Raw genomic sequence first — 24,561 nt, forward strand, 5'->3', positions numbered from 1 at the left:
AATTTAGAAGACAATCCTGGGTTCAACAGTCAGTTAGTAATCTGGAAGACAGTCTCAATCCAAAAGGACACAAACAGGAGACCAAAGAGAGAGATAAAGAGAGAGAGAGAGAGAGAGAGAGAGAGAGAGAGAGAGAGAGAGAGAGAGAGAGAGAGAGAGAGAGAGAGAGNGAGAGAGAGAGAGAGAGAGAGAGAGAGAGAGAGAGAGAGAGAGAGAGAGAGAGAGAGATGAAGTATTTCATTGACTCTGGCTTTAAAACTGTACTAGTGCTTTTTCGTCATTGTGAGAAGACACCTGCTAAGAGCAACCTAAGGGAGGAAATATTTATTTGAGCTCATTGTCTCAGAAGGTTCAGTTCATCCTGGGTGACTTGACTGTTTCCAGAGCAGTGGTGAGGCAGATCATCGTGATGGTGGAAGCATCTGGCAGAGACAGAGAAAAGGAGAGGAGACAAAAGCAAGGTATGGCTCCCAAGGAGATCCACAATGACCTACTTCCCTCAGCTAAGGCCCTGCTCAGTGTGTTCTGGACAATGACCTGCAATAGCCGTATTTTTTGGGTTCAATTAAGTGACTATTAAGCATGTAGCAAGCAGAAGTAAAAGAACAAATAGCAAGCAGCGGGTAGATATAATCTGAAGACAGAGAGCAAAGCACCATCTTTCATGTGCTTATAGCATCAAGCAGAAATAAGCAGAGCAGCCTGAGAGAGAAACAAAGGTAACACCCTCAAATCACTGTCTGAGTTCCCAGCTGAGAGTCTCCACATTGATAAACTTCTAGCTTCCTGTTCCCACTGGACGTATTTTTTTTTTATCTCAGGATAAAGAATAGCAATGTCTGTGAGGCATGGTTTGGCTTCTATGTGTTCTCAAGAACACAATGTTTTTGATGTGTTTATCTGTTTGCTCCCCACCCATATTTCCTGTTACAGAGAGCCAAGTGGCCAGCCTAACTCAGCCCGGGATTTTAGAGGTTGCATGATAAAACCATGCTTGAGTCTTATAAGAGGCACGGCTCCACAGTCTCAGAACCTGCTTTCAAAAAGTTTAAGTAGCACATTGCTAGATCCAGGAAGTTCATATATCCAGAAAAGAGCTCACACTGGACTACCGAAGGATTTCTGCTGGTTAAATAAAAGCCAGCATTATTCAGGAACTTGTGAAACCAATTGCCATCTTCTAAAAGGGATCATTTCCCTTACCTCTGGCAGAAGGAACAGATGGCTCTCTATGGACATGTACATGTGGTTGCATATCAAAACCCATGCTGGCCCCCAGGCTCCCTCAGTCTCTACACACAACTACTTCTTATAAATTTCAAAGCCCACTATAGCCTCCTGGACTTCCCTCTCAATTCCCCAGCTACTCATTCTCCTTATAACCCAGCCACTCTTCTGTTCTCTCTCTTGCTGTCTCCTGGCTTTCATGCTGTCTCGCGCTATCTCACTGTCTCCACTAGTCTCTCCTGATGTTCTTCTGTCTCTCACAGATAATGCTGGCCATTCACTCTCCTCCTCTTTCGCTCTGCTCTAGACTCTTGCATATGCCTCTGGATACATTCTCTCTTTCATTCACAACAACGCTACCCCCTTAACCACTCTACGGAACAGCCATTTTGTTGGTTTCTTTTCTACACCTCCTCACATATACACGTGACAATTTTCCAACATGTGTTACAGTCCCCATTTCCTGAGTTTCCAGAACTTTTCAAAATAACACTAGTAACTGGAAGCCAAATATTTAACATGGAGTCTGTGAGGGACAATTCACATCCAAATCATAGTAAGACAAAACTCACAATACTCTATGAGTCAGACAAATGAAACTCGGGGAATATAATTCTGGATATAAGTGTAAAATTCTAATACTCTTGAATTATTGGATTTGACTGTTGTTTTATTGTGAATGTGAGATTTCAAAAGTCAAAATAACTGTAATGAAAACATGCCTAATCACATCACATTATTGAAAATTGTATCTACTTCTTTGACTAATCATAAAAAATGTAAGTAGGTCCTATTTTCTTCGCTGAATTCTGAGATATTAAGGTGAGAAAGAACCTTCTATTATGGACAATGGAATAAAGCCTTTTGGAGTTTTGCCAACGTTGTCTAAGACTGAACAGCTGAGCACTGGCAAGACTCTCTTTTGCCTTTGTCCTTTGTCCACTCCCCTGTGGATGTTTCTTTCTGACCATGCTTTATTTTTTTAAAATATTTATTTATTTATTATGTATACAATATTCTGTCTGTGTGTATGTCTGCATGCCAGAAGAGGGCACCAGACCTCATTACAGATGGTTGTGAGCCACCATGTGGTTGCCAGGTATTGAACTCAGGACCTTTGGAAGAGCAGGCAATGCTCTTAACCACTGAGCCATCTCTCCAGCCCATGCTTTTTTTTATTGTTCTTTCTCAGAGAGGCATAGAGTCTATGAAGCAAATGCAAGAGATGTGTCATTATGTTAAAAACAAAAAACACGTGGAACAGTAAGGAAGAAAAGAAGTGACTGCTGATTCTCTAACTGTACTGCCCTACCTCTCTACTCCCCACTACAAATAGGACCACATGAAACCCCAAACTTTCTGTACAGCAAAGAACACAATCAGTGAGTAAAGAGACAGCCTACTGAATGAAGAAAATCTTTACAATTAAGCGTCTTACAGAGGGTTGGTGTCTAGAATATACAAATAACTCAAAAAAAATGAAACCTCAAGAAAACAAACACTGAAATCTTAAAATGGGACATACAAGTAACTCAATGTAGAGTTTGTTAAAGATGAAATAGAAAATTCTTCTAAATTAAGAAATTAAAAAAATGTTCAGCATCTTTTGCCGTCAAGAAAATGCAAATTAAAACTACTTTGAGAGTTTGTTTTACTCAGATCAGAATAGCCAAGAGTTAAGAAAAACTAGACAGGAAATGCTGACACGGATAATGAGAAAGGGGAACATTTATTCACCGCTGCTAAGAGTGCAAAATGGTATAGCCATCATGGAAATCAGTGTGGAGTTTCCTCAAAAAAACTAGAAATAGATTTACCCCATGTTCCAGCTCTACCTCGTTTGCACAGATGCTCAAGGTCATTGCATCTTACTACAGAGATATTTGTTCTTCAGTAGTCATTGCTCCTTTATTCACAATAGCCAGGAAATGAAAACAGCCTAGGTGTCCACTGTTTGATGAATGGGGAGTGAAAATAGTGCATATTTATATAATCAAATATTATTGAACTGCATGAACACAGCCCTAGAACGACTCCTAATCACATACTGCTATAACCATAGATCAGCACATCACTCAACTCTCATCTCTAAGCTGGGTGTGGCAATGGAGAGGGTAGAAATGAGAGGAGTCGGAGAAGTGAATATGATCAAAGTGTGTTGTGTGCAATTCTTGAGGAATTAATTAAAATGTCTAAAACAAAAGAACAAAAAGTAAAGCTTCACTCTGGAGTCTGCTTGGATTATAGTCTTTTGAATGGCTACCTTGTAAGCAGCTATTTTGAAGTGGGTTTTGTACATTCAATGGGTTATGTACCTGTGATATTCAGCAGTAAAACTGTGCATCTATATTGTATATATTTATAAATGGTAACGCTGTATATGTTTCATGTGTGCAAAGAGACCTGGAAAGGCTGTTTTCACTATATTCAGATGCAGAACCTAATATCTGGATTGTTATTTAAACCAACCCCCTCTGTGGGGCTGGAGAGAAGGCTCATGGGTCCTCTTCCTGAGGACCTGGGTTCAATTGTCAGCACCCACATGTTGGCTCACAACTGTGTGTGACTACAATTTCAGGGTACCCAAATACCCTACATGGGCATGCAAAACACAAATGCACATAAAAATGAAAATAAATAAATAACAATATTAAAAAAAAAAAAGCCCTCTGCATCCATTTGTCCTGACTAAATAACAGCTTTACCAGTACTGTCACACAGAGACCAAAGCAAAAGACCTGCCTAGGTCCCAGCTAGACAGGGTTGGAGTGCTGAGAAGAGGACATGAACACAAGCTCCATCCCTAACCATGAGACTATCTCCAATTGATAACTCTAGCAAGGGAAAAATCAGTTTTCTCCAATAGAATCTCACTGGAAATACAAACCACATTTGAAGGTTGGTTCCATGTCCAGCAATAGATAGCCAAAAAGAACTCAATGGTATTTTTGGAGTATTTTTTAGTTGTTGTTATTTTTTGTCTTATATTGCTTTGTTTGAACATTTTTCTTTAACCTTACTGGTCTTTTCTTGTATATTATGGTTTTTAACTTGGTGTTTTCAATGGGTTTTGTGTGTGCACGTGTGTTTCTCATACTTATTCTTTGTTTTAGTCATTTATTATTATTATTGTGATTAATATTTCTTGTTCATTTTTTTCCTTTTTTTATAAAGAGAGAAAGAAGATATAGAGTTCAATGGGTGGAAAGGTGTCAAGGTTCTGAGAAGAGATGAGAAAGGGGGAACCATGGTCAAAATATGTTGTGTAAAAATTATTTATTTTCAATAAAAAACGTGTTTTGATTTCATATAATATATATGTGTGTTTTATATATTATACACTTACACAGAATGTATGTGTGAAGAGTCCAAGAATAAGAATATATAGATTCCAAAAATATGTATAAATAAATAAATATAAAGTTGTAAGCCTAGGGGAATGAGAGCAGGCTGTCAGCAGCTTTCTCAGCAGCTTAAGGATTAACTATTAAGGGCTGGAGAGATGGCTCAGTGGTTAAGAGCACCGCCTGCTCTTCCAAAGGTCCTGAGTTCAATTCCCAGCAACCACATGGTGGCTCACAACCATCTGTAATGAGATCTGTGCCCTCTTCTGGCCTGCAGGCAGAGTACTGAGAATACTGTATACATAATAAATAAATAAATCTTTTAAAAAAAAAAGGATTAACTATTAACAGTGGGTTACCCTGCTTTACAACTCATAGGTCTATTTGTGAGGCTGAAGCAGCCCTCTGCAAACTTTGGGTTGCTCTGCAAACTGAGGGTCATGTTATAGATAACCCCCTGGCCACTCATGTTCAGCAATTGATGTGAGTTGAGTTAACTTTTAAATGATGGGATGTACATTACTTTTGACTTTTTGCTTGTGCATTTTCCCATACCCTTCCCTGCCATGCGAAATTAGCAGTGTCGGGGGAGATGCAGAGCCTCTGTAAGCACTGTCAGGGAACACCAAGGGAAAACAATGGACTAAATGCAAACACTAGTTTAGCTGAAAAACTCTGTTGATGGAAATCGCAAAGAAGGGCAATTTGTGTCTAAGTTTCACCTCAAGATTTTAAAAATTCCTTTGCTACTGCCTAATGCTTGTTGCTTCTTAATATAAAAAGGGAAGGTTCAAAAGCTGTCCTTTGCCATAACCTTACAAATCCATCTCTGAGTGTGGGCTCAGCTAGCTCCATGGAGATTTAATTTTTAATTTTTTTTCTTGGAATAAAGTTTGCTTCTAGTTTACTAGACTTTGGTGGTCAGCCATCTTTGTGTAAGCCCCCTCCTCCTCCCCCCAAACACACCATGAACCCAACATGTGTAACTGAAACCTTTCTCTAAATCTGTAAGAAGTCAAAAATTTTAGTTTTTGCCACTGTGATAGCCCCATTATTGTATTCAACTGAAAGTTCTGAATTTAACTTGCCTAGTAAAGCTAATTTGGTATGTAAAGGACTTTTGTGTGCTTCTGCTATGATGCTAATTGTTGCTGGCGCTTTCTTCTGTGTGTGATAAACCTTCTAAGATTCAATCCTTATGAAAACAGTTCATCTAGATGGCATTCTCTAAAAGGAAAATGATAACGATGGTTTAAAAAAAAAAAAAAGAATGTCGATGATAAAACCTTGGAAATGTTTCAAGCTTGGGTACCGAACTTCCACTCTGACACTGCATCAGTCAAACATTCTTTTCTAGTGATGTTAGTAGCCGATAACATATTAGAGAGCTAGAAATAGAGCACAGAGAAAAATGTGGCTTTTAACATTCGTGTATACTTCTGGGCTGCTGTTTCTGCTAAGACACAAACTGATCACTCAGGAAAGCAAGCCCCCAGGGCTGCAGAGATATAGTTTGAGTCCCCACAGCTGAAATCAGAGCTGGTTTGTACTTCTGCAGATTCAGGGTATTTGAGCATACATAGTGAGATGACTGAGGAAAGGACCTCAATGTAAGTACCACTCACATATGGAGACCCATAAGTGTGAGCCTACTGCCACCTTGTCTGATCGTCAGAGAGTTTGGAGGTTGCTCAAAATGGTTGACAAGTGTAGCCACACATCCCGACTCAGGATGTGGTCACTTGGTTCTTTTGACGTTAAGATGGCTCATACAAGTAGGTCCATTCCATCCCGACAGATGATCAGGTAATGCAAGCACAATTTTGGTCCTTCTTTTGTAATTGGAGATTACCTGGGGAATGGCTGCCTTCTGCCTTCAGATTACTTGGTCTAGAGTGGCTTCACTGCCTAAACGACCGAATGCTGATGATTTGAAGCTTCAAAGTGTTAAAGCAATTAACTTTTCGAGCTGTGCTTTGTACCATGTTAAAGAAGCCTTTTTTTGCCCTCTTCCCCCTTTTGTACTGAGCTATAAAAGCATATGGAAAATTAAACACACAGGCAATTTCAGTTTTCACTGGGATACCCTCCCAACACTATTCTATAGTTTCTGTTTTATTATTTTTCATGCATCTTCATATTCTTTCCTAATTTCTCTAAATCCTCACACCCCTTCCCTGGTAAGTAGTATTTTTGTTGAGGCTGGTCCCCAACACTTACATTCTGTGTACACATTATACACATAACCTAATGGAAAACTTTTATCTGTATTTTCACTGTCACCTGTCACACGAAGTCCCAACTGTGGTGTCATGTCAATGCTCAAAATATTTTAGATTTTGGAGCTGTTTGAATAAGGAATGTACAATTCATATCCAATTTATTTTTGTGCTACTGTTAATCTCAAGTGATATGAATAACTAACACCCGTATTACAAAAGAAGTTACCAAAAGATACACAAGGGTACAATGTGACAGCGAAGAAGATACACAGCAGTGCCCGTGCCTTCATGTCTTGTGGAGGTCATATTAACTGTGCTGTTGAAAAACAGAAAAAAAAAAACAGTCACATTATGAATTGTAACTTCAGAAGAACCATAGTATACAATTGAAAAGAATTACAGTGTCTGACTCCAGGAGATTAAGTTATTATACAATCATACTAATAATTTGCTGTAGCCATTACACACAATATTATTCAGTTCAGTGGCATCGAATCCCTTCCTGCCGCATAGGAGAAAACGCAATTATGATACAACTCAAAACACTGTGCTCCTGTTTTTTATTTGTTTGTTTGAAGAACATGCCTTTGTGCATACAAGACGGTAGCAGGATCCATCACCAAATCTACATGACGATGTTAACGCTAAAGGGTGGACTTGACACCCAGAGCTGGGTGTGCAGTGTGTTAGTCACTGATAAATGGCTGCTGAATAAATAGTGATTTGGCAGGAATCCTGTGGTGGCTCTCTAGACAATAGCTGTTATTTATGAAGCCTTCTACAGGGTTTTTATAGTAAAATATACTAAGACTAAACTCAATTCAATATTAAATGCCGATGATAGCTTTGGCGTTGTTTATAATCATGCATAAAAAACAGTCCAAGGATGACACCAACCTTTGTGCACACCACAAGGCTGCTGTTAAAAAGGGGCCAGGGGACAACACATAGTGTCTGTGGTTTCAGTGAGGGATGTTGCTTATAGTCTCGGATGTTTGAACACTTGGTCCCCAGTTGGGGGTCCTATTTGGGGAAGCTTATTTGGTGTGGACTTGCTAGAGGAAGAGGAAGTATGTCACTGGTTAGTGTATGGACTTTGAGAGTTTATAGTCTGGCCTCACTTACAGCCCTTTCTCCCACTTCATTCTCGTCGGTAAAGAAATGATCGCTTAGCTTTCTGTTTCTGCTGCCGTGCCTGTCACTTGTTATCATGACTCCCCACCATGATGGACATTTATCCCTCTGGAACCGTAAGCCCAAATGTGTTCTTTCTTCCGTAAGTTGCTTCTGGTCATGGTGTGTTATTACAGCTCCAGACAAGTGTCTAATACAGATGATTACTTACTTGTCCACACACAACATAGTTTCACATAAAATAGAACTGATTTCCTTGAATGATGGGATTAGAGTTAATTTTTCTCTTTGAGAAGCAGTGTCTTTAAGAATAGCCTATAATTTGTTTTAAAATCACTAGAAGATTTTGAAGAATCATTTGGCAGTTCTACAATTGAGAATACTTTAAATGTGCCATAAGATATAAAATTTTAGAATGATTAGAATTATTCAAAAAATTTAAATTAGACTCCTTCATCAAAACAAAACCCAGTAGCATAATAATTTATAGTTTCAATTTTACATTTTAAAGGCTGGAAGGAAATAATTGAATTTGCAACTTTGCAAAGAGTTTCTTCAACTTGACTCATTTTCTGACTTTCTATTAAAGTGTGTTCATTTTCTATTAAACTTGTTCATTTTTATTAAAATATAGCTGCATAAAAATCAGAAGAGCAATATAGACAAAAACAAATGCTAAAATATAAGCCGGGTGAACATTTGCAACAGGACTAAGGTGTTATCTATCAGCTTCTATCCCTTCAAAGCAAAATATTTGGTAAAATGAAAACTTTTAAAAAATAGCATTAGTTATTAAAATAAGGTATATTTCTTCTTACAGACCTAATTACATGTGCAAGGTATGAATAGATACTATATCACAATGACAATCTGCATGAAAATATCAGTAAACTCATATTTTTAAGATTTATTAATTTTTATTTTACCTATATAATGCCTGTGTGAGTCTGCCTATTTTTCACCTCAGTAATCCTTTAAAAAAATCGACTAAGTAGCTATCTCCATTTTTCCCTTTTTAGGCTCACCTTATCTATCCTGTCTTTCTCTTTGCAGGCCATATCAAAATTGGTCTTTGTCACTGGCATCAAGAACTCCCATCTGATATCATGCCCTCTTACTCAGTCCCAGAGTGCCATAGCACAGTTGACGGCTAACTCTCCCAACCCTCCCCCGCATCCCCGCCATCTCACTTATGCCTGAAAGGCTGCTTCAAGGTACTGTTTTTCCTGCTTTTCCTTCTATTGGATCCCTTGGTCCTTTTCTGGTTCTTCCCTGCTTGTCCTGATTGTGTGGAAATAGGGAGTGTTCCCAAGCTTTCTTCTACCCATGCCCTCTATAAGTGAGTTAGTTCCTTTATTCCATGGAAATGCAAGCTGTCAGAACCAAGGATTCTGAAACTTCTGTGAGCCACGCCTATTCACAAAGTCAGTTGGAGTCTGAGATATGTGCTTTATCCCCCTTTCATTTGGGCTCCATTCTCAACAAAACCAAATGGTAAGAATTATCATGTGCTCCCTCCAGTATTCATCCTGATAACTGATACCAAATTCTTCCATTGTTTAAGCCAAAAGCTAAGCTTCCTTCTTCCAGTTCCTCAAGCCCACATCAAGTCCACTGGCCAGTCTGCTGTCTCCTTCTCTCCCGTTCCTCTGTAATCATGCGACTCAAAGCACCATTGTCTTGTATGTGGGAATCTAAAAATAGACATCTGGATGATAATCCTTGTCTGCCCTTGCCTCCTTATAGATCACTGTCAACACAACAGTCAAGAACTGTATTTTTAAAATATGTAAGTCATTCCGTGACGTTATCCTAATTAAATCCCACAGTGGCTTCCCATCACCAAGATGAAGATTTAAATTCTTCCTCCTGAGCAGTAAGCTCTCCATGCTCTGCCTTCTTCCTTCTTCAGCCTCCCCCCCCCCCAGCATCCAATAGTGTATATTCTCAGAGACTCATGAACGCAAGTACACCAGTCTAAGGGTCAGCATAAGCATGAACTGAAAATTGGGTCCTTGAGACAATTTAATTCATGTATTTTGAATAAAATGACTAATTACAGTAACCTACTTATCATCTAAGATAAAGTGGCATGAATAAAGGACACAAAAGCTTGATTTAACACTATAGAAATAGTTTCAGCATTCAGCTAAGTGAGGCAGACAGTTAATGAGTATTTGGCCCTATTTTTATGCCTAGGTTTTATTTTTAGACATTTATTTTTTTTCCCCCTCAAAGCAGCAGAAAGCATCTACCTTGGGTGAAGCTGGTTGCCCAAGTTGCAATCAGAAGGCTTACAAAAGGGTTCAAATGTTAGAAACAGTTTGTTCTAGTACACTCTGACAAGGTTCCAGATGTGAAGGAGAAAAGCAGAAGCCAGCCTCTGGAAAGAACATGAGCAAAGGGAATCCAGATGCTAAAGGCTATCAGTCAGAGGAGAAAGCTGAAGCTATTGTCACAACTGGAACACAAGGGGGAGAGACGAGTTAGCCCTGTGCTCGTCTTAGCAGCTATAGACCAAAGCAATAGACACTGTCTGTAGCGGATGACAGTGATGCCACGCATCACTTGGGGCCAGACCAGAGGCTTGAACCTATACACTGCCAACACAGGCCAGTACTGGTCTCCAGCCAGCAAGTCAGCAGCTCTATTCTGAAAAAGTGCAGTACATCACACATCGTGGGGCCAGTCAGCTGTCTGAGTTCCTTTGAGAAAAAGGCTGATTCCGGGATACTTCCTCCTCCTCTGCATTTTTTAAAAATTTCACTGTCTCTCCACAGGGTCCATGGCACTGAGCCAATTTGTAAAAGAAATGGAAACAGAAGGGCAAACTCTTTGTAGCATCCTGGGGATTTCTCCTTAGCGTCTACTTAGATTTTTAATAGTATTGCCTTTGTTTAGACAGAATAAGAACAAAGAAAAGGACTAGGATTACCTCCTCTTTATGCAAATATCTCCCCTGATGTTTTACAGAAGAACTCCACCACACAGGGGACTCATACATTAAATTGAAAGTCTGAATCTCTAGGGGGTACCATTATTGCCTTAGGATCTATTGGTTGAGATTTCTGTTTTGTTTTGTGTTGGAAACCAGGTGAAGAGTCCACACTGATGCATTCTGGGTAAGATGGAGAGGCAGAATTGTTGAGCACCAAGGGTGTAAGAAAGGGGAAATTAAGCAAGAGCAGAGAGTAGATGCAAGATGATTGTTGTCTTCTTGGCAAACAGAAAAGCAAAGAGCCACTGGCTCAGCTGAAAGCTCTAAGGACCACAGCACCTAGAATCTCAGGACGAGCACACTGGTCAAATTCTTCCTATGGCCAGAGGAACTTCAATTTTCTTTCTGGTTGTATACCTCACCTCTTGGGTCAGCCACTAAGGAAGCAAGATGCTTTGGTTTATGTATGGCATACGTGTGCGTGTGTGTGTGTGTGTGTGTGTGTGTGTGTGTGTGTGTGTGCATGCGCGCGCGCGTGTGAACATGTGGCTGCTGGGGCCCACAGAGTCCAGAGGTGTTGGTTTCCCTTGGAGCTGGGATTAGGTAGTTGTGAGATGCATGACATGTGTGCTGAGAATCAAACTCTGGAAAAGCAGTTTGTGCTCTTAAGCCATGAGCCATCTCCCTAGCCCTACTGTATGGAATATTAACCATAAGGCACACTGTGCTACTCTACAGGGTGGGGAGCCGCACTCTCGATGAGTCTCTCTGAGGCAGGTCTAGACTGTACTGACTGCAGCTTCCCCTGTGGAGAGTCCAGTGGAGGACCTGCTGAAATTGGTGAGCCAGGGTCTGATGAGGACACATAGAAATGTGGCAGTTCAACTCAGACTTGGACTTTTTTTTCTCCCTTAATCACCCCTCAACAAGGTAAGGACCCAAGAGACAATCCATACCAAATGTGGTAAACTGAGTACAATCAAAGTACCCATTTTTTTTTTAAGTTCTGCCTTGAGACGTGAATTATTTGGGAAGAGGAACTTCAGCTGAGGAAATACGCACCACCAGACTGACCTTTGGTGCATCTTTTGTTGATGACTGATGGAGGAGGGCCCAGTTCACTGTGGGTGGTACTACTATCTGGGTGGGGTGGGTGTACAAGAAAGCAAGCTGAGCAAGCCAACAAGCAGCATCTTCTTTGGTCTCTGGCTCAGTTCCTGCCTCCAGGTTCCACCTTGATTTCCTTCCCTCGCAGTTAACGGGCTGTGACTAGAATTTGTGAGAGCCGAATAACCCTCTTCTCCCCGACTGGCTTTCAGTCATGATGTTTTTATCACAGTAATAGAAACCCTAACCAGGAGAGGTACTCATTTAATTTCTGATCTTTTCCTAATTAGAAGACAATTAATGGCCTGCCCTGGTCCCCTACAATCCCCTTAATCAATTTAGCTTTTGGATGTGAGTTATCCAGCTGCTTTTACTTGTTCAGTAACTGGAAAGTCTTTCAGAAGGCAGTGACCTGTGGCGGAAGCAGTAGCATCAGGGAAGTTGATTATTTCTCTACTGCCTATCCTGGTAGTAGGTTTAACACAAAACACCTTCTGCAGTCCAGCGCTTCCCTGGGTCATGGCTGAGCCTTTATCTGGTCACATCCTTGCTTAGCTGCGTTTATGGAGCTGTTGATACTTCCTTACAGGGCACGTGTAGAACCACCCTGAACCCTTGCTCTCACATTCCCTCTCAGTTTGCGTTCCCAGACGTAAAGCCTAAGACTTGGATGGGAGGCCATCGCCTGAAAGGATCCACACATGTCTCTGTGCCTACAAGGACCATTTTCCAGTTTAGCTTCTAATCATGTGTGAAATGATGCTTGGGGGGGGGTAAATTATAAAACCCTCCACAGTAGTATTCTGTAAAAGAAGGAATATAGTCAGAATGGGAGAGTGAGCTTTTGGTTTTTCCTTTCTTTTTTTTTTTTTCTTTTTCTTTTTTTTCTTTTCCTGTGGTGAGGATGCTGTGAAATCACAGGAGAAAAACAAAGGAAATCACCACGGGTAACAAAGTAGACAGCAGGCACCTTGTCAAGCACATAGAAGTGGAATACAATGGAAGAAGACTCCATTAGGAGTGTAGAGCGTGTGCCAATGTAAAACCTAGGACTTCTTAAAAAGAGTGACCTCTCCCTCTTTAAATCATGTCAATAGTGCCAATGGCACACTAAATGTTTGCGGAAAGCCATTTCCGTACACTTCTGCTCCCGCATGCTCCTTGAATAATTTAACAGAATGCTATGTAATAGAATGTTAATTCTGCAGAAAGATGAGAACAAACAGAATTTCTGCAGCAGGGAAGCTGAGTAGGATGCATGTTTAGGAAAGGCTAAATAAAAGCAAAATTACAGAAATGGAGAATCTAAAACCTCTGTTCTCTGATGCAGTATAAGAGGGATAAATGGAAAAAGCCTGAAAGCAAACTGTAGAATCCCCAACGTGAATAGAGTCTCTTGAAGGCAGAGATTCCCGGCTATGTGCAAGCAGTCAGCATTGAAGATGTGAGATATGACATTATAGGCGTGGGTAGCACAATAAAGGAGACTCAGAGAAACATCAGACAGCAGTTCCCATGTTCAGAGCAAAGCCTCCTTTTGCCCTCCCCAAACACCTAGACCGCAAGTGGATCCCTCTAAGTTTACAAAATTTAGAATTTAATTGACTATGTAACTTTCTTAAAAACAAGTTCAACTACTTTCTTGTAATGCAGATGTAAGGATTTCAACTGAAGCAACGAACAGTCCCAAATCCTACAAATAAGGTATCGCAGAGGAGGCTCATCAACATGTGGAGGCTGAGGAGGCATGCCGCACTGACATAGGATGCTCCACATGATTCCTTGCATTTATCACCCAACTCTGTGAACTTCATCCTATGCTCGTCAGAAGCACTGCACAAAAATACAACTATGGTAGCCTCTCGGTGATAGATCCAACACACCTCATTTCCCAGGGGAAGTTTAATAACTCCATTTTAATCCCTGTCTCCTTCCTTCAGATCAGGAAGTAAAAAGCTTGTATTCCCATATCTAACTGAATATCAAAATCAAAGAATTGAGGTGCAGAGCAGGCATCAAACCAATCTTGAAAAGACTCATTCATACTTGCGTATATGATTTTGAACTTCTATCCGGTGATGCTCTATGTTTTATGACTTCCAGCAAGCATCCTGCCTAGGTACACCTGGATTAGTGACTTCCTGTCCTTAGGATTTAATGCTGCTGCTAACCTGACTGCCTGGTATATAAGAAAAGAAAAACTACCTGGCATAGCTCGGTGAATCACTTCTAAAGCACAGTGGTTATCATGTTTGCTTTGTGCTGGTGAGACTTCTGGAGCGCTCAGGGTCAGTTCTGCCAAATAACTTTTGTTTATAAAGCTTTGTGTCTGAAGCCCTGAATTGTATACACGATCCATTCCTAAATTCGAGTCAGAAAACGTTAAGATTATAAGACACAAGAACAAGTACCTCGAATTTATTCTGACCTCCTACAAAACAGGACTAAGTTTTTGTCACGCAGCAAATTTGACATCTTTTGGACCACTAAAACCATACAAGCTGAACATCACCTATGGGTCATAAACTACACGGATGATTCAGAAAGTCCTTAATCTCAGAAAGTTCAGTCTCATACCAAAAGACAGGTGGATTATGAAATAAATAAATCACAGTACAGAAACATGAGCAGTAGTAAGAGCTCTCATGAGATGCTATTAAACACTGGAGCCTGCTGGGATAGGGTACTTAGAAAAGGCTTTCAAAGCAACAGCTTGAAGAATGAGGAGAAACCAGCCCAGAAGGGGAAATAGGGAAAAGACGGGGAGGTTAGATATTCTAACAGAAAACGGAGCTAAGCTGCAGCCACATTGCAACATAAATCTTAAGTGCTATGACCAAGCAACTACACGGACTAGAAAGTGCTGGAAAGAGGTGGAACAGAGGTATCCTGATTATTTTTAGAACTCTTACTAAGCACATATGTGCTAATCATGAAGTCAGACTTTATTTCAGAAAGAGTAGACCAGTACATCTGTAATGGTTAACAAAAGGAGCCAGTCTGCGGCTAAGAAGGCAGCAGGAAATCATTCCAAAGCAGCTCACCAGTGTGAAGGGGGTGAACTCTCTAAGGACAATGTGAAATGCACCACTTCCATTCCTTCTCTATCCACAGAATTCCTCTGCCCAGTCCATACAGGACGTGATCACTTCCAGCTAAGTGGAGAACTGAGATGTTCAGAAAAGGTAGCTGAGATAGCCAGGACTGGCTCAAGACAGGATTTGGCGTCCTCTGAAGTTTGATAAGCTGGTGGCCACACTGAAGTGAAGCTGAGTTGTGCGAGGTGTAAGCCCGCCAGAAATTCTCAAGTTCCTTGAAAACTGGCTGCCAACTGAATTGCGTATTTGACTCTTGAGTGTGGCACCATGACCACAATGCCTGCGTGTCCACCCTTTCCTATTCTTGACTTTGAGTCTAATGGAAGTGATAAAGTATATTCAATAAAGTATGTTCAATCTCTTCTACTGTTTTATTCCCTGATAAACTTCTGAAATCAATTTAAAAAAACAACAGCCACCATCTGAAGAATGAGAAGAAAGAGAAGTCCGTAGGAGGATGTCTGCTGTAGCTTGCTGCTTTTCTTCCTGTCTCTACCGTCTAAACATCAATTTGATGCCTAGAGGGGCAGTACCCATCTAGCAGGTATGTGAGAAGCAAAATAGTTAAATGTCACAGAGATGGATGAAGGGACAGAATAATGAGATCTACATGTTTAACTTCTGAGTCCCTCCTCCTACTTGTTTTGAATCCCCTACTCCTGAACTGTTAGTTAAGCAGCAGATTTAAATTACCTTGAAATGAGTCTTCGGATGTCTCCAGGTATTTAGAAGTGACACCGAATTAAAACAATCAGTGAAGAAAAACAGCTGAAGCTTTTTTCTTATTTTTCTAATAAAGTACAGAAGAATCTCTCGCCTTATCTTAGCAAAATGCCACAAGAAGTCCTATTATCTTTTACCAGAGTAAAGAGGCATTCATGTGCTTGGTAATAGTACAAGTAACATTTAATTTGAAGCTACAAACATTAGATATGAGCCATTGGAATTTTATAGCTAGCTGGATGCACCTTATGTTGTGTATAGAAGGTTTCTAACAGAAAAAGCACATTTACCTTAAAATTCCTCTTTCCTTTTAGTATCAACATTAAAACGAAAATACTGACTTTCAAATGAAGCATCGTTTTACAAACGTGAGAGATTTCTGCTCCACCAGAAAAGGGTTTGTCTGCCTATTTGACTCTCCAGGAAATCGTGCTTCCTTATTTATTTCAAACAAAAAAGGAAAGAAATAAATCCTTGTTTTCAAGAGGATTATAAAAATAAGCCTATAAAACAGTAAAGAAACTTCAAAGTAAATACCTGAGAAATAACGAAGCTGACATATTACACTATAACTGTTTGTACTTCATGGCCATAGAGTTAGTGCTGAGTCAGCTAAGACATTAAGAGGGGCAAGAGAAAAGATTTAATTTGGCATATAGGCTTTTACTTTTTGAAAAATTTAAATTTTACTCATTCTGACATACATATATGTTCAGTCATACTAATTAAGTCCCCCAGTGCACTTACCTAGTCAAGCTCTACCCAGATCCATTGGGTTCTAAGGTTAGAGATGCCCTGGAATTGTCTGGTCATAGTAAAGATGCTACAAACTCAGGCAAGGGGATGTGAGAGACGAGAAATCAACCAGTGGTGCATAACACATAGGAGAAGAAGTTCCTATGAGTGAGGCATCTCACGACCTGTGTATTGACAATGAAGTCTAGGCCTGGCATAATTTATTGCGGTGACTCCCAGCCTCTTACTGTTGAAAGATCAAATGTTACCCACTTCAAACAATATAAAATTCCCCATCTCTTTCTCAAGCAAACCCAACTTCTGATAAGTCCTCTGAATCTTTATCTTAGCCCCTAATTTCATCTCTCCATAAATCTTCCTGTTTTTCAACAAGAATTCTCATTTAAAAGACTTTCCTATACCTGCAAACACACAGCAAACATTTGTTGGCGCTATTGTTCCTTCTATGTATTATCCTAATTCCACTACTTTTAGCTTCTGAGCTTTTTCTGGGATGATATCTTGTTGTTGGAGAAGCTAACAGTCCATGAGTCCATTTGCAAAAACAGCAACAAATTCACGTTATTGCACTCACCCAAAGAAACAGATTAACCAATGACTTTTATTTAACACCAGTCACTATTGTATGTTACCCTTTGGAGACTCTAAGTACCATGATGTAACAACAAGAGATTCTGGCTCCGGCAGTGGTGACCCACATGTTTAACCCAAACACTTGGGAGGCAGAGGCAGGTAGATCTTTGTGAGTTCCCGACCAACCTGGTCTACAAAGAAAGTTCCAGGGCAGCCAAGGCTGTTACACAGAAAAAGAAAGGAAGGGAGGCAGGGCAGGAGGGAGGGAGGGAAGGAGGGAGGGAAGGAGGAAGGGAGGAAGAAATGAAAAGGAAAGGAAAGGAAAGGAAAGGAAAGGAAAGAAAGGAAAGGAAAGGAAAGGAAAGGAAAGGAAAGGAAAGAGAAACTTTGCCTGACCTCTTATAGTCCCTCAGAGCAGCCTGGCAACTGTGCCCAGAGACAAGGGAGTCATTCTGTTTGGACACCTTGGCTGATTAAAGGGCTGGGTGCCCTGTCTGATGATGTTCAGCCTGCCTAGGCCATGTGAATTATTCTACTGTGAAGATGACATTATTAATGGCAGCACTAAAAAACATAGGATTGTTAGGTACTATCTGAGCAATTTCTATACCAACAAATTTGAAATTTTAAATGAAATAAATTTCTGAATACATACATCTACATAATTGTACTATGGAGATATTAAAAACTCGAGCAGGCCAATAACAAGTTAAAAATTGAATCAGTAATAAAATATATCCACAAAAGAAGCCTGGGACCAGATACTTTCTTTTTCTAAATTTTATTTTATTTATTTTATTAACATTTTTTCATTTATTTTTATATACCCATCACAGTTGCCTCTCCTTCCTCTCCTCCTTCCCATTCACTCCTCTCCCATCCTCACTCAGAAAGGGGCAGGCCTCCCTTGGGTTTGAACAAAGCATGGCATATCAAGTTGAGGTAGCTCCTCCCCCTGCATCAATGCTAAGTAAGTAATCCAGCATGGGGAACAGGTTCCCAAAAGCCAGCTAAGCACCAGAGACAGATCCTGATCTATGGCTTGAAGTCTTACAAACAGATCAAGCTATACAGGTATCACACACATACAGAGGGCCTAATCTGGCCCCATGCATGCTCCCTAACTGTTGGGACCAGTAAATATTGCTAAACTATTCAAAAAGAATTAAGACAAGATTATAAACTATTCCAAAAACAAACAAGCAAACAAAAAAGCAGTGTAAAGAACGGAATTGCCCCAAACTCGTCCAATGAAGCCAATACTACCTTGATAACAAAACCAGATAAGAATAAGGATATAACCAAATATAGAAAACTATCGAAAACCTGAATCCCTAGGATATATAGACTTAAAAAATCTCAACTAAAGACTAGCACAATAAAAAGAGCATAAACCAAGGTCAAGGAGGATTTATTAAAGTGATATAAGGATAGTTCACTGTACATAAGTCAATAGATGCCATACATGACTTTAAAAAAGCATAAGATAATTTCAATATATACAGATGTTGTACTCATAAAGTCTAACACTCTGTCCTGATAAGAACACTCGATGAATTACGTGTGGAAGAAATGCACCATGACAAAAAACTACATGGGAAACCCTTAGCCATATGTCTACTGTCACCATTTTATCAATGGTGGTAGAAGTCTTAGCCACAGAATCAGGCAACAGGAATAAGTAAAAAGGCACCCAGATAGGAAAGTAGTTTCTCTGTTTAGAGATGCCATGGTTTTATAGATAGGAAATTCTAACAAATCCACTAAGGAAATCTAACAAAACAGGTAAGTGAGACTCCCTTGGAGAAACTAGTTTTTCTGTCTTAAGTGATTATTAATTAAAAGTAGCTTTTAATTTAAAAAAGGGGATGAGAGCTTGTGTCTATTTCCCCATCTCAGTTCTGGGACTCCATCTTGTTTGAACCTATGCAGACCCAACTATGCTGCCACAACCTCTATGAGTTCCATATGAGCATCAGTCTGTTGTGTCTGGAGGATACTGTTCCCTTGGTATCTCCATCCCCTCTGACTCTTAAAAGTTTTCCACTTACTCTTCTTGAGCACTGAGGAGAGGAATCTGATGAAAACATCCCATTTAAGACTGAATGATGCAAGATTTCTCACTCTCTGAACATAGTTCAAGTGTTGGTTCTATATCAGTCAGTTCCCAACTTCTGCAGGAGAAAGCTTCTCTGTTAATAAGTGAGTGAAATACTGATCTATGGGTATAGAAGAATGTTATTAGGAGTCGTTTTATCACTATGTTCCATTAGTAGAAAAAAAACAATATTTGGTCTTGCCCTAGGTCCATTGCCTTTCTAGGCTCAGATTCATGGCAACCAAAGCAGTATAAGGAATGGGTTCCATCTCATGGAGGGGGCCTTAAATCCAATTAGACAGTGGTTGGTTACTCCTACAACATTTGCCCCACAACTACATCACCACATCAAGCAAGCATGTCAGAGAAAAAGTTTACCTTTCTCTTCTGGAAGTGTGCAGTAACTTCCAATACCATAAATACTATTCAGTAAGGGTGAAGAACCTAGGTAGTCAACAGCTTGACATCTACATGGTCAGTGGGTCATGTAGATATTTGTAATATTTTATTGAGTATTTTTACATCTATGTTCATAAGGAAAATTGATCTGTAATTCTCTTTCTTTGTTGGGTCTACATGAGTTATCAGAATAACTGTGACCTCATAAAAATGTTTCTATTTTGTAAAATAATTTGAGGGGTGTTGGTGTTAACTCTTCATTGAAAGTCTGATAGAATTCTGCACTAAAGCATCTGGATCTGGATATTTTTCTTTTTTCTTTTTTTCTTTTGATTTGATACTTTTAATACTTGCTTCTATTTCACTAGGGGTTATAGTTCTATTTAGAATTATGGTATCCTCTTGGTAGATTTTTTTTCTTTTGATGAATATGCAATATTCTTCTGACAGGTTGGGTTTGAAGAGTACTTTTTCAGGTATTAAAATGGCTACACCTGCTTTCTTCTTGTGTCCATTTTCTTGGAATATCTTTTTTTCATCCCTTTACCCTGAGGTGATGTCTATCCTTGAAGGTAAGGTGTGTTTCTTAGATGCAGCAAACAAGACGGATCTTATTTTCAAATCCAGTTTATTAGGCTGTGTCTTTCTATGAAGAATTGAGGGCAATGATGTTGAGAGTTATCAATGAATAGTGTTTATTGATCCCCGAGGTTCTATTGTTATAGTGTGGATTTTTTTCCCTACCGGACCTCTTTGATTTACTTGTTGACGATTATATATTCTTTGTGTTTTCTTGGATGTTGTTAATTTCTGCATATGAAGTTTTCCTTCTAGCATCTTCTGAAGAGCTGAAGTGCTAAGTAAATACTGCTTAAATATGGTTTTATCAAGAAATATTTTCTTTCTCCATCCATTGTGATTGATAGTTTTGCTGGTTATGGTAGTCTGAGATGACATCTGTGTTTTCTTAGAATTTTTACAACATTTGTCCAGGCTCTTCTGGCTTTTAGAGTCTCCATTGAGAAGTCAGGTGTTATTCTAAAGCAGTGGTTCTTAACCTTCTTAATTCTGTGACCTTCTAACACAGTTTCTCATATTGTGGTGACCCTCAATCATAAAATTCTTTTTGTTGCTACTTCATAACTGTAATTTTGTTACTGTTACAAATCATAATTTAAACACGTGTTTTCAGATGCTCTTAGGCAACCTCTGTGAAAGGGTTGTTTGACCCTGGAGTCATAACCCACTCATTGAGAACCACTGTTCTAATTGATCTGCCTTTATATCTTTCCTTGTAGCTTTTGGTATATTTTCTTTATTTTTTTATGTTTACGGTTTTAATTTTTATATACAAAAGGGACTTCCTTTTCTGATCCTGACTATTTAATGTTCTGTAAGCTTCTTTTATCTACTTTGAGAGGGTACCTCCTTCTTTAGTTTAGAACATTTTTCTATAATTTTATTAAAAATATTTTCTCTGCCTCTGACATAGGTTTCTTTTCCTTCCTCTATTTCTATTATTCACAAATCTGGTCTTTTCATAGTGTCCCAGATTTCTTAAATACTACGTGCCTAAATTGCCTTTGATTTAACATTCTTTTTGACTGAAGTGTCTATTTCTTCTACCTTGTTATAAACACCTGAGATTTCATTTTCCATCTCTTCCCTCTTCCTCCCATGATGGCCACTAGGGATCCTGTAGAGAGTGTTTATTGGTATTAGGGGCTGAAACAAGGGGATACTGGGTGAGGGAGGATAGCAAGGTTTAGCAGAGTCCCCAGGGACAGAGGGAGGAGAAGAGGAAGGGCCGGCCCTTACAAGCACTTTGCTACAGAATTGGGGAGGAGACTGGAGAGATTGAAATGGTGGAGAGGAAGGAGAGTGGAAATTGTCTGCCTGAGTCCAGGTCAGGTTTGTCCACTTGGGATCCCAGTAAAGTTAGTTGTGGAATTCTAACATATGAAAGCAAGTCCTGTGAAGGATACTTTTCTTCCTACCAATCCTGAGGGCACTTTGAAAGTTTCTAGCTACAGAACAGACAATGCCAAAGACATCCTTAAACCACAAGAGAGATATCCAGTCATTTCTTCATACTTTTTCATGGATTTTGTTTGGTTTTGTATGGGTCTTGAAGGAAACAATTGGTATAACAAGTAAATCAAGATAAATGAAATAATTAGCATGAACAATGCTAGAAGATTCTACCTACTAGGAACACCTACAGATTTTTTTCTTTATGTTCTTTATTCCATTTTGGATATTTTAGCCTTTTAGAGTTCTAAACAAAGTATAATATTTAACTATAAGCAATTTATAAATGCATTGTATATAGTATCAATACATATTTTAAGCATAATCATGTGTCATATTATAATTACCATTTTATAGTCAAAGACAAGTATGTAAAGGCACTAAATAACTTGTTCAAGGTCATACTTGGCAAATGTCAGTAGGGACTTTGAATTTCACCAGGCTTATGAATTTTGAGTTTTCTGTTAGCTGCTCTGTTAAGAAATCTTAAACTGAAAGCATGATTCATCACCCCAGAATTATTCCCCTGAGAACCAATCATCAACAAGTAAATGTTTCTTTTGTGAGTCATAACCCTTTTCTGACTCCTGGTCCTGGTTCCAAGAATTTATTTAGTTTTGGCAAGTGCTGGGTGGTGATTGTGAAATCCTATGTTGCTTTTCAGTCATAACTTGTAACTTGTCTTAGACCTCAGGGAAGAGGTCAGTTAGTACAACAGTTCCAAATCGCCTCTCTTTCATTTGCTCATCTTTCTCCTGCTAGGACAAGTATATATTCCATTAATTATTCATGGAAGCCACTTTCCTTTACAAAAATGCTCCAGTTTAGATGATGAACTTCATGATCATCTTATCATCATATCGCTGTTGACTGCTCAGACATTTAGAGCCCAGCCCAAGGAAGTAGGGGCCATTTCTTCATGCCTAGTAACCTTGCCTTTCAGTCAGTCTCTCTTCCCCAACTTTCATTTCTTTCTGAGAAGGATCATTGAGCTTAGCTAATCACAGTCGTGTCTTTCTATTCCAACCCAGGATAAGCTAATAACTCAGGCACCGCAGACATAACAACCCATCCCTATGCGCAGTAGGCTAAGTGATGCAGGAGAAGCCACACCACTGCTGAACCTTAACCAAGATCTACTTATGCAGCAACAATAACTCCTACTAAAAAAAAGAAAGTTCTACACAGAAAGGGAAGAAGTGACCACCAGGGCTTAGGGCGAGTGGTTGTTGGAAAGCAGGTGATTGCATGAATGAGCGAACGTGCTGCCAAAAACACATGTTCTCCTGACTCGGGTCCATACATTTTCATTCAGTTCTATCAGCTACACTGGTGTCTTTGCATATATGCTAATAAAACCCTTTCTGTCTTATTTAATTTGAATTCAGTTTCTATAACTTGCAGATAAAAATATTCTGACACTTCCTATCACCCAATTCACCCGTCAATGATTTATAAAAAGATATGAAAAATGCAAATATTGCCCCATTTCCAACTTAGAAGAATGTCAAAGAGACATATATAGAAAGATGCATGCTTACAGGCTTGTGTCATTAGTCCAAGCGACATATATGGATAGATGTACAGCTACAGACTGGGTTTCATTTATCCAAAAAGCTTCATCCATTAACTGTTTTCTATTCTTTCTTATTTTGGAATATTAACATGTATATAGTAAATCTTACATACACACATATCCTGAATGTAATCTTATATAATACTTTTAATAATTTTGTACTTGAAACAAAGTTTCATGAGGCAACTATTTCTGCTTGTGGCATCATTGCTATTGTTTAAAGACTTTGGTTTTAGAATATTTCATTTCAGAATTTTTGGTTGGGCATGTTTAACCTAACCCACTTTTTTCACATGCATATACTTATATACATGTGCATTTGCTATTCTGTTGTGGGAAATACACCAGGGAATAGTCACTTAAATCTCAGATAATGACATGGACTAATTTTAATTTTTCTGAAAAATAAATCAGAGATATTTAGCAAACACTTTTAAGACTGTAAAGTCTTTTTTTTTTCCTGTGGTGGTTTTAATGAGAAGGCTTATATATTTGAAGGCTTAGTCACCAGTGACTGGAACTGTTTAAGATCATTGAAAGGTTTATAAGGTATGGGCTTGGTAGAGTACATGTGATCTTATTGGAGGAAGCATATCACTAGGGATGAGTTTTGAGGTTTGAAAATGCCAAGCCAGGCCTATTGTCTCTCTCCTTCTCTCTGATTTTTGTCTGTGGATGAGTATGTAAAGCTCTCAGCTACTGCTCCAGCACCCTGCATTTCTGCCTGCCACCACACTTCCTGCCATGATAACTAACCTTCTGGAGCTGTACGTCAGACATGCTTTCTTTTATAAGAGTTGCCTTGGTCATGGTGTCTCCTCACAGCAAAAGAACAGTATCATCTAAGGAAGGTTTAGTCACAAAAGAACAGGTTAAGAAAAAAGGGGAGAGCCCATATGTGTGAAAGTTATGCAAAGAGAGGGAGTTTCAAGGTGGGTGAGAGATTAGAAGAGTAGAAGGACCTATGTCTTCTTAGATTAAAAAACAACAACAACAACTCTGGAACTGAACAAGGATCAACTAAATATCAAAACCAGCAGAGACCCAGGCAGTCCAGGAATGTCAGCAGTAAGAACACTAGAGACTAGAAGAAGTTTAGCCCACTGGACTCCAATCAACTTCTACTCTGATGGGTCTTTGTTCTACTTTCCAGCTTTCTTATAGAGACCAATATTTGGCTATGCATTTCTGTCCTTGGGAAAGGAAACCACGGCTAATACACCAACTGGTTAGGAGAGGAAGAGAGAAGATAACAAAGACAATAGCTGCAGCTTATTCAAATCTCTGTGTACTACTTTTGACTGCCCAATCCACACTCATTCCTCTCTCTCTCTG

At 39.4% G+C, this 24,561-nt stretch overlaps 1 protein-coding gene across 4 annotated transcripts in view; it reads right to left on the minus strand.

The window, feature by feature from the left end:
• Window positions 1-24,561, minus strand: part of Hhla2 (HHLA2 member of B7 family) — an 85,523-nt gene that overhangs the window by 21,483 nt on the left and 39,479 nt on the right. For all 4 annotated transcript variants that reach the window (XM_050163444.1, XM_050163447.1, XM_050163443.1 and 1 more), the window contains one exon: window positions 7,020-7,109. In XM_050163444.1, coding sequence (XP_050019401.1) covers window positions 7,020-7,083 — 64 coding nt within the window. In that variant the 5' untranslated portion in view covers window positions 7,084-7,109. The remainder of the gene's footprint in view (window positions 1-7,019; window positions 7,110-24,561) is intronic.

This window comes from Alexandromys fortis, unplaced genomic scaffold (genome assembly GCF_014885135.2).
Source record: "Alexandromys fortis isolate MF-2015 unplaced genomic scaffold, M_Fortis_MF-2015_v1.1 scaffold_131, whole genome shotgun sequence".
In the NCBI taxonomy this organism is placed as follows: Eukaryota; Metazoa; Chordata; class Mammalia; order Rodentia; family Cricetidae; genus Alexandromys; species Alexandromys fortis.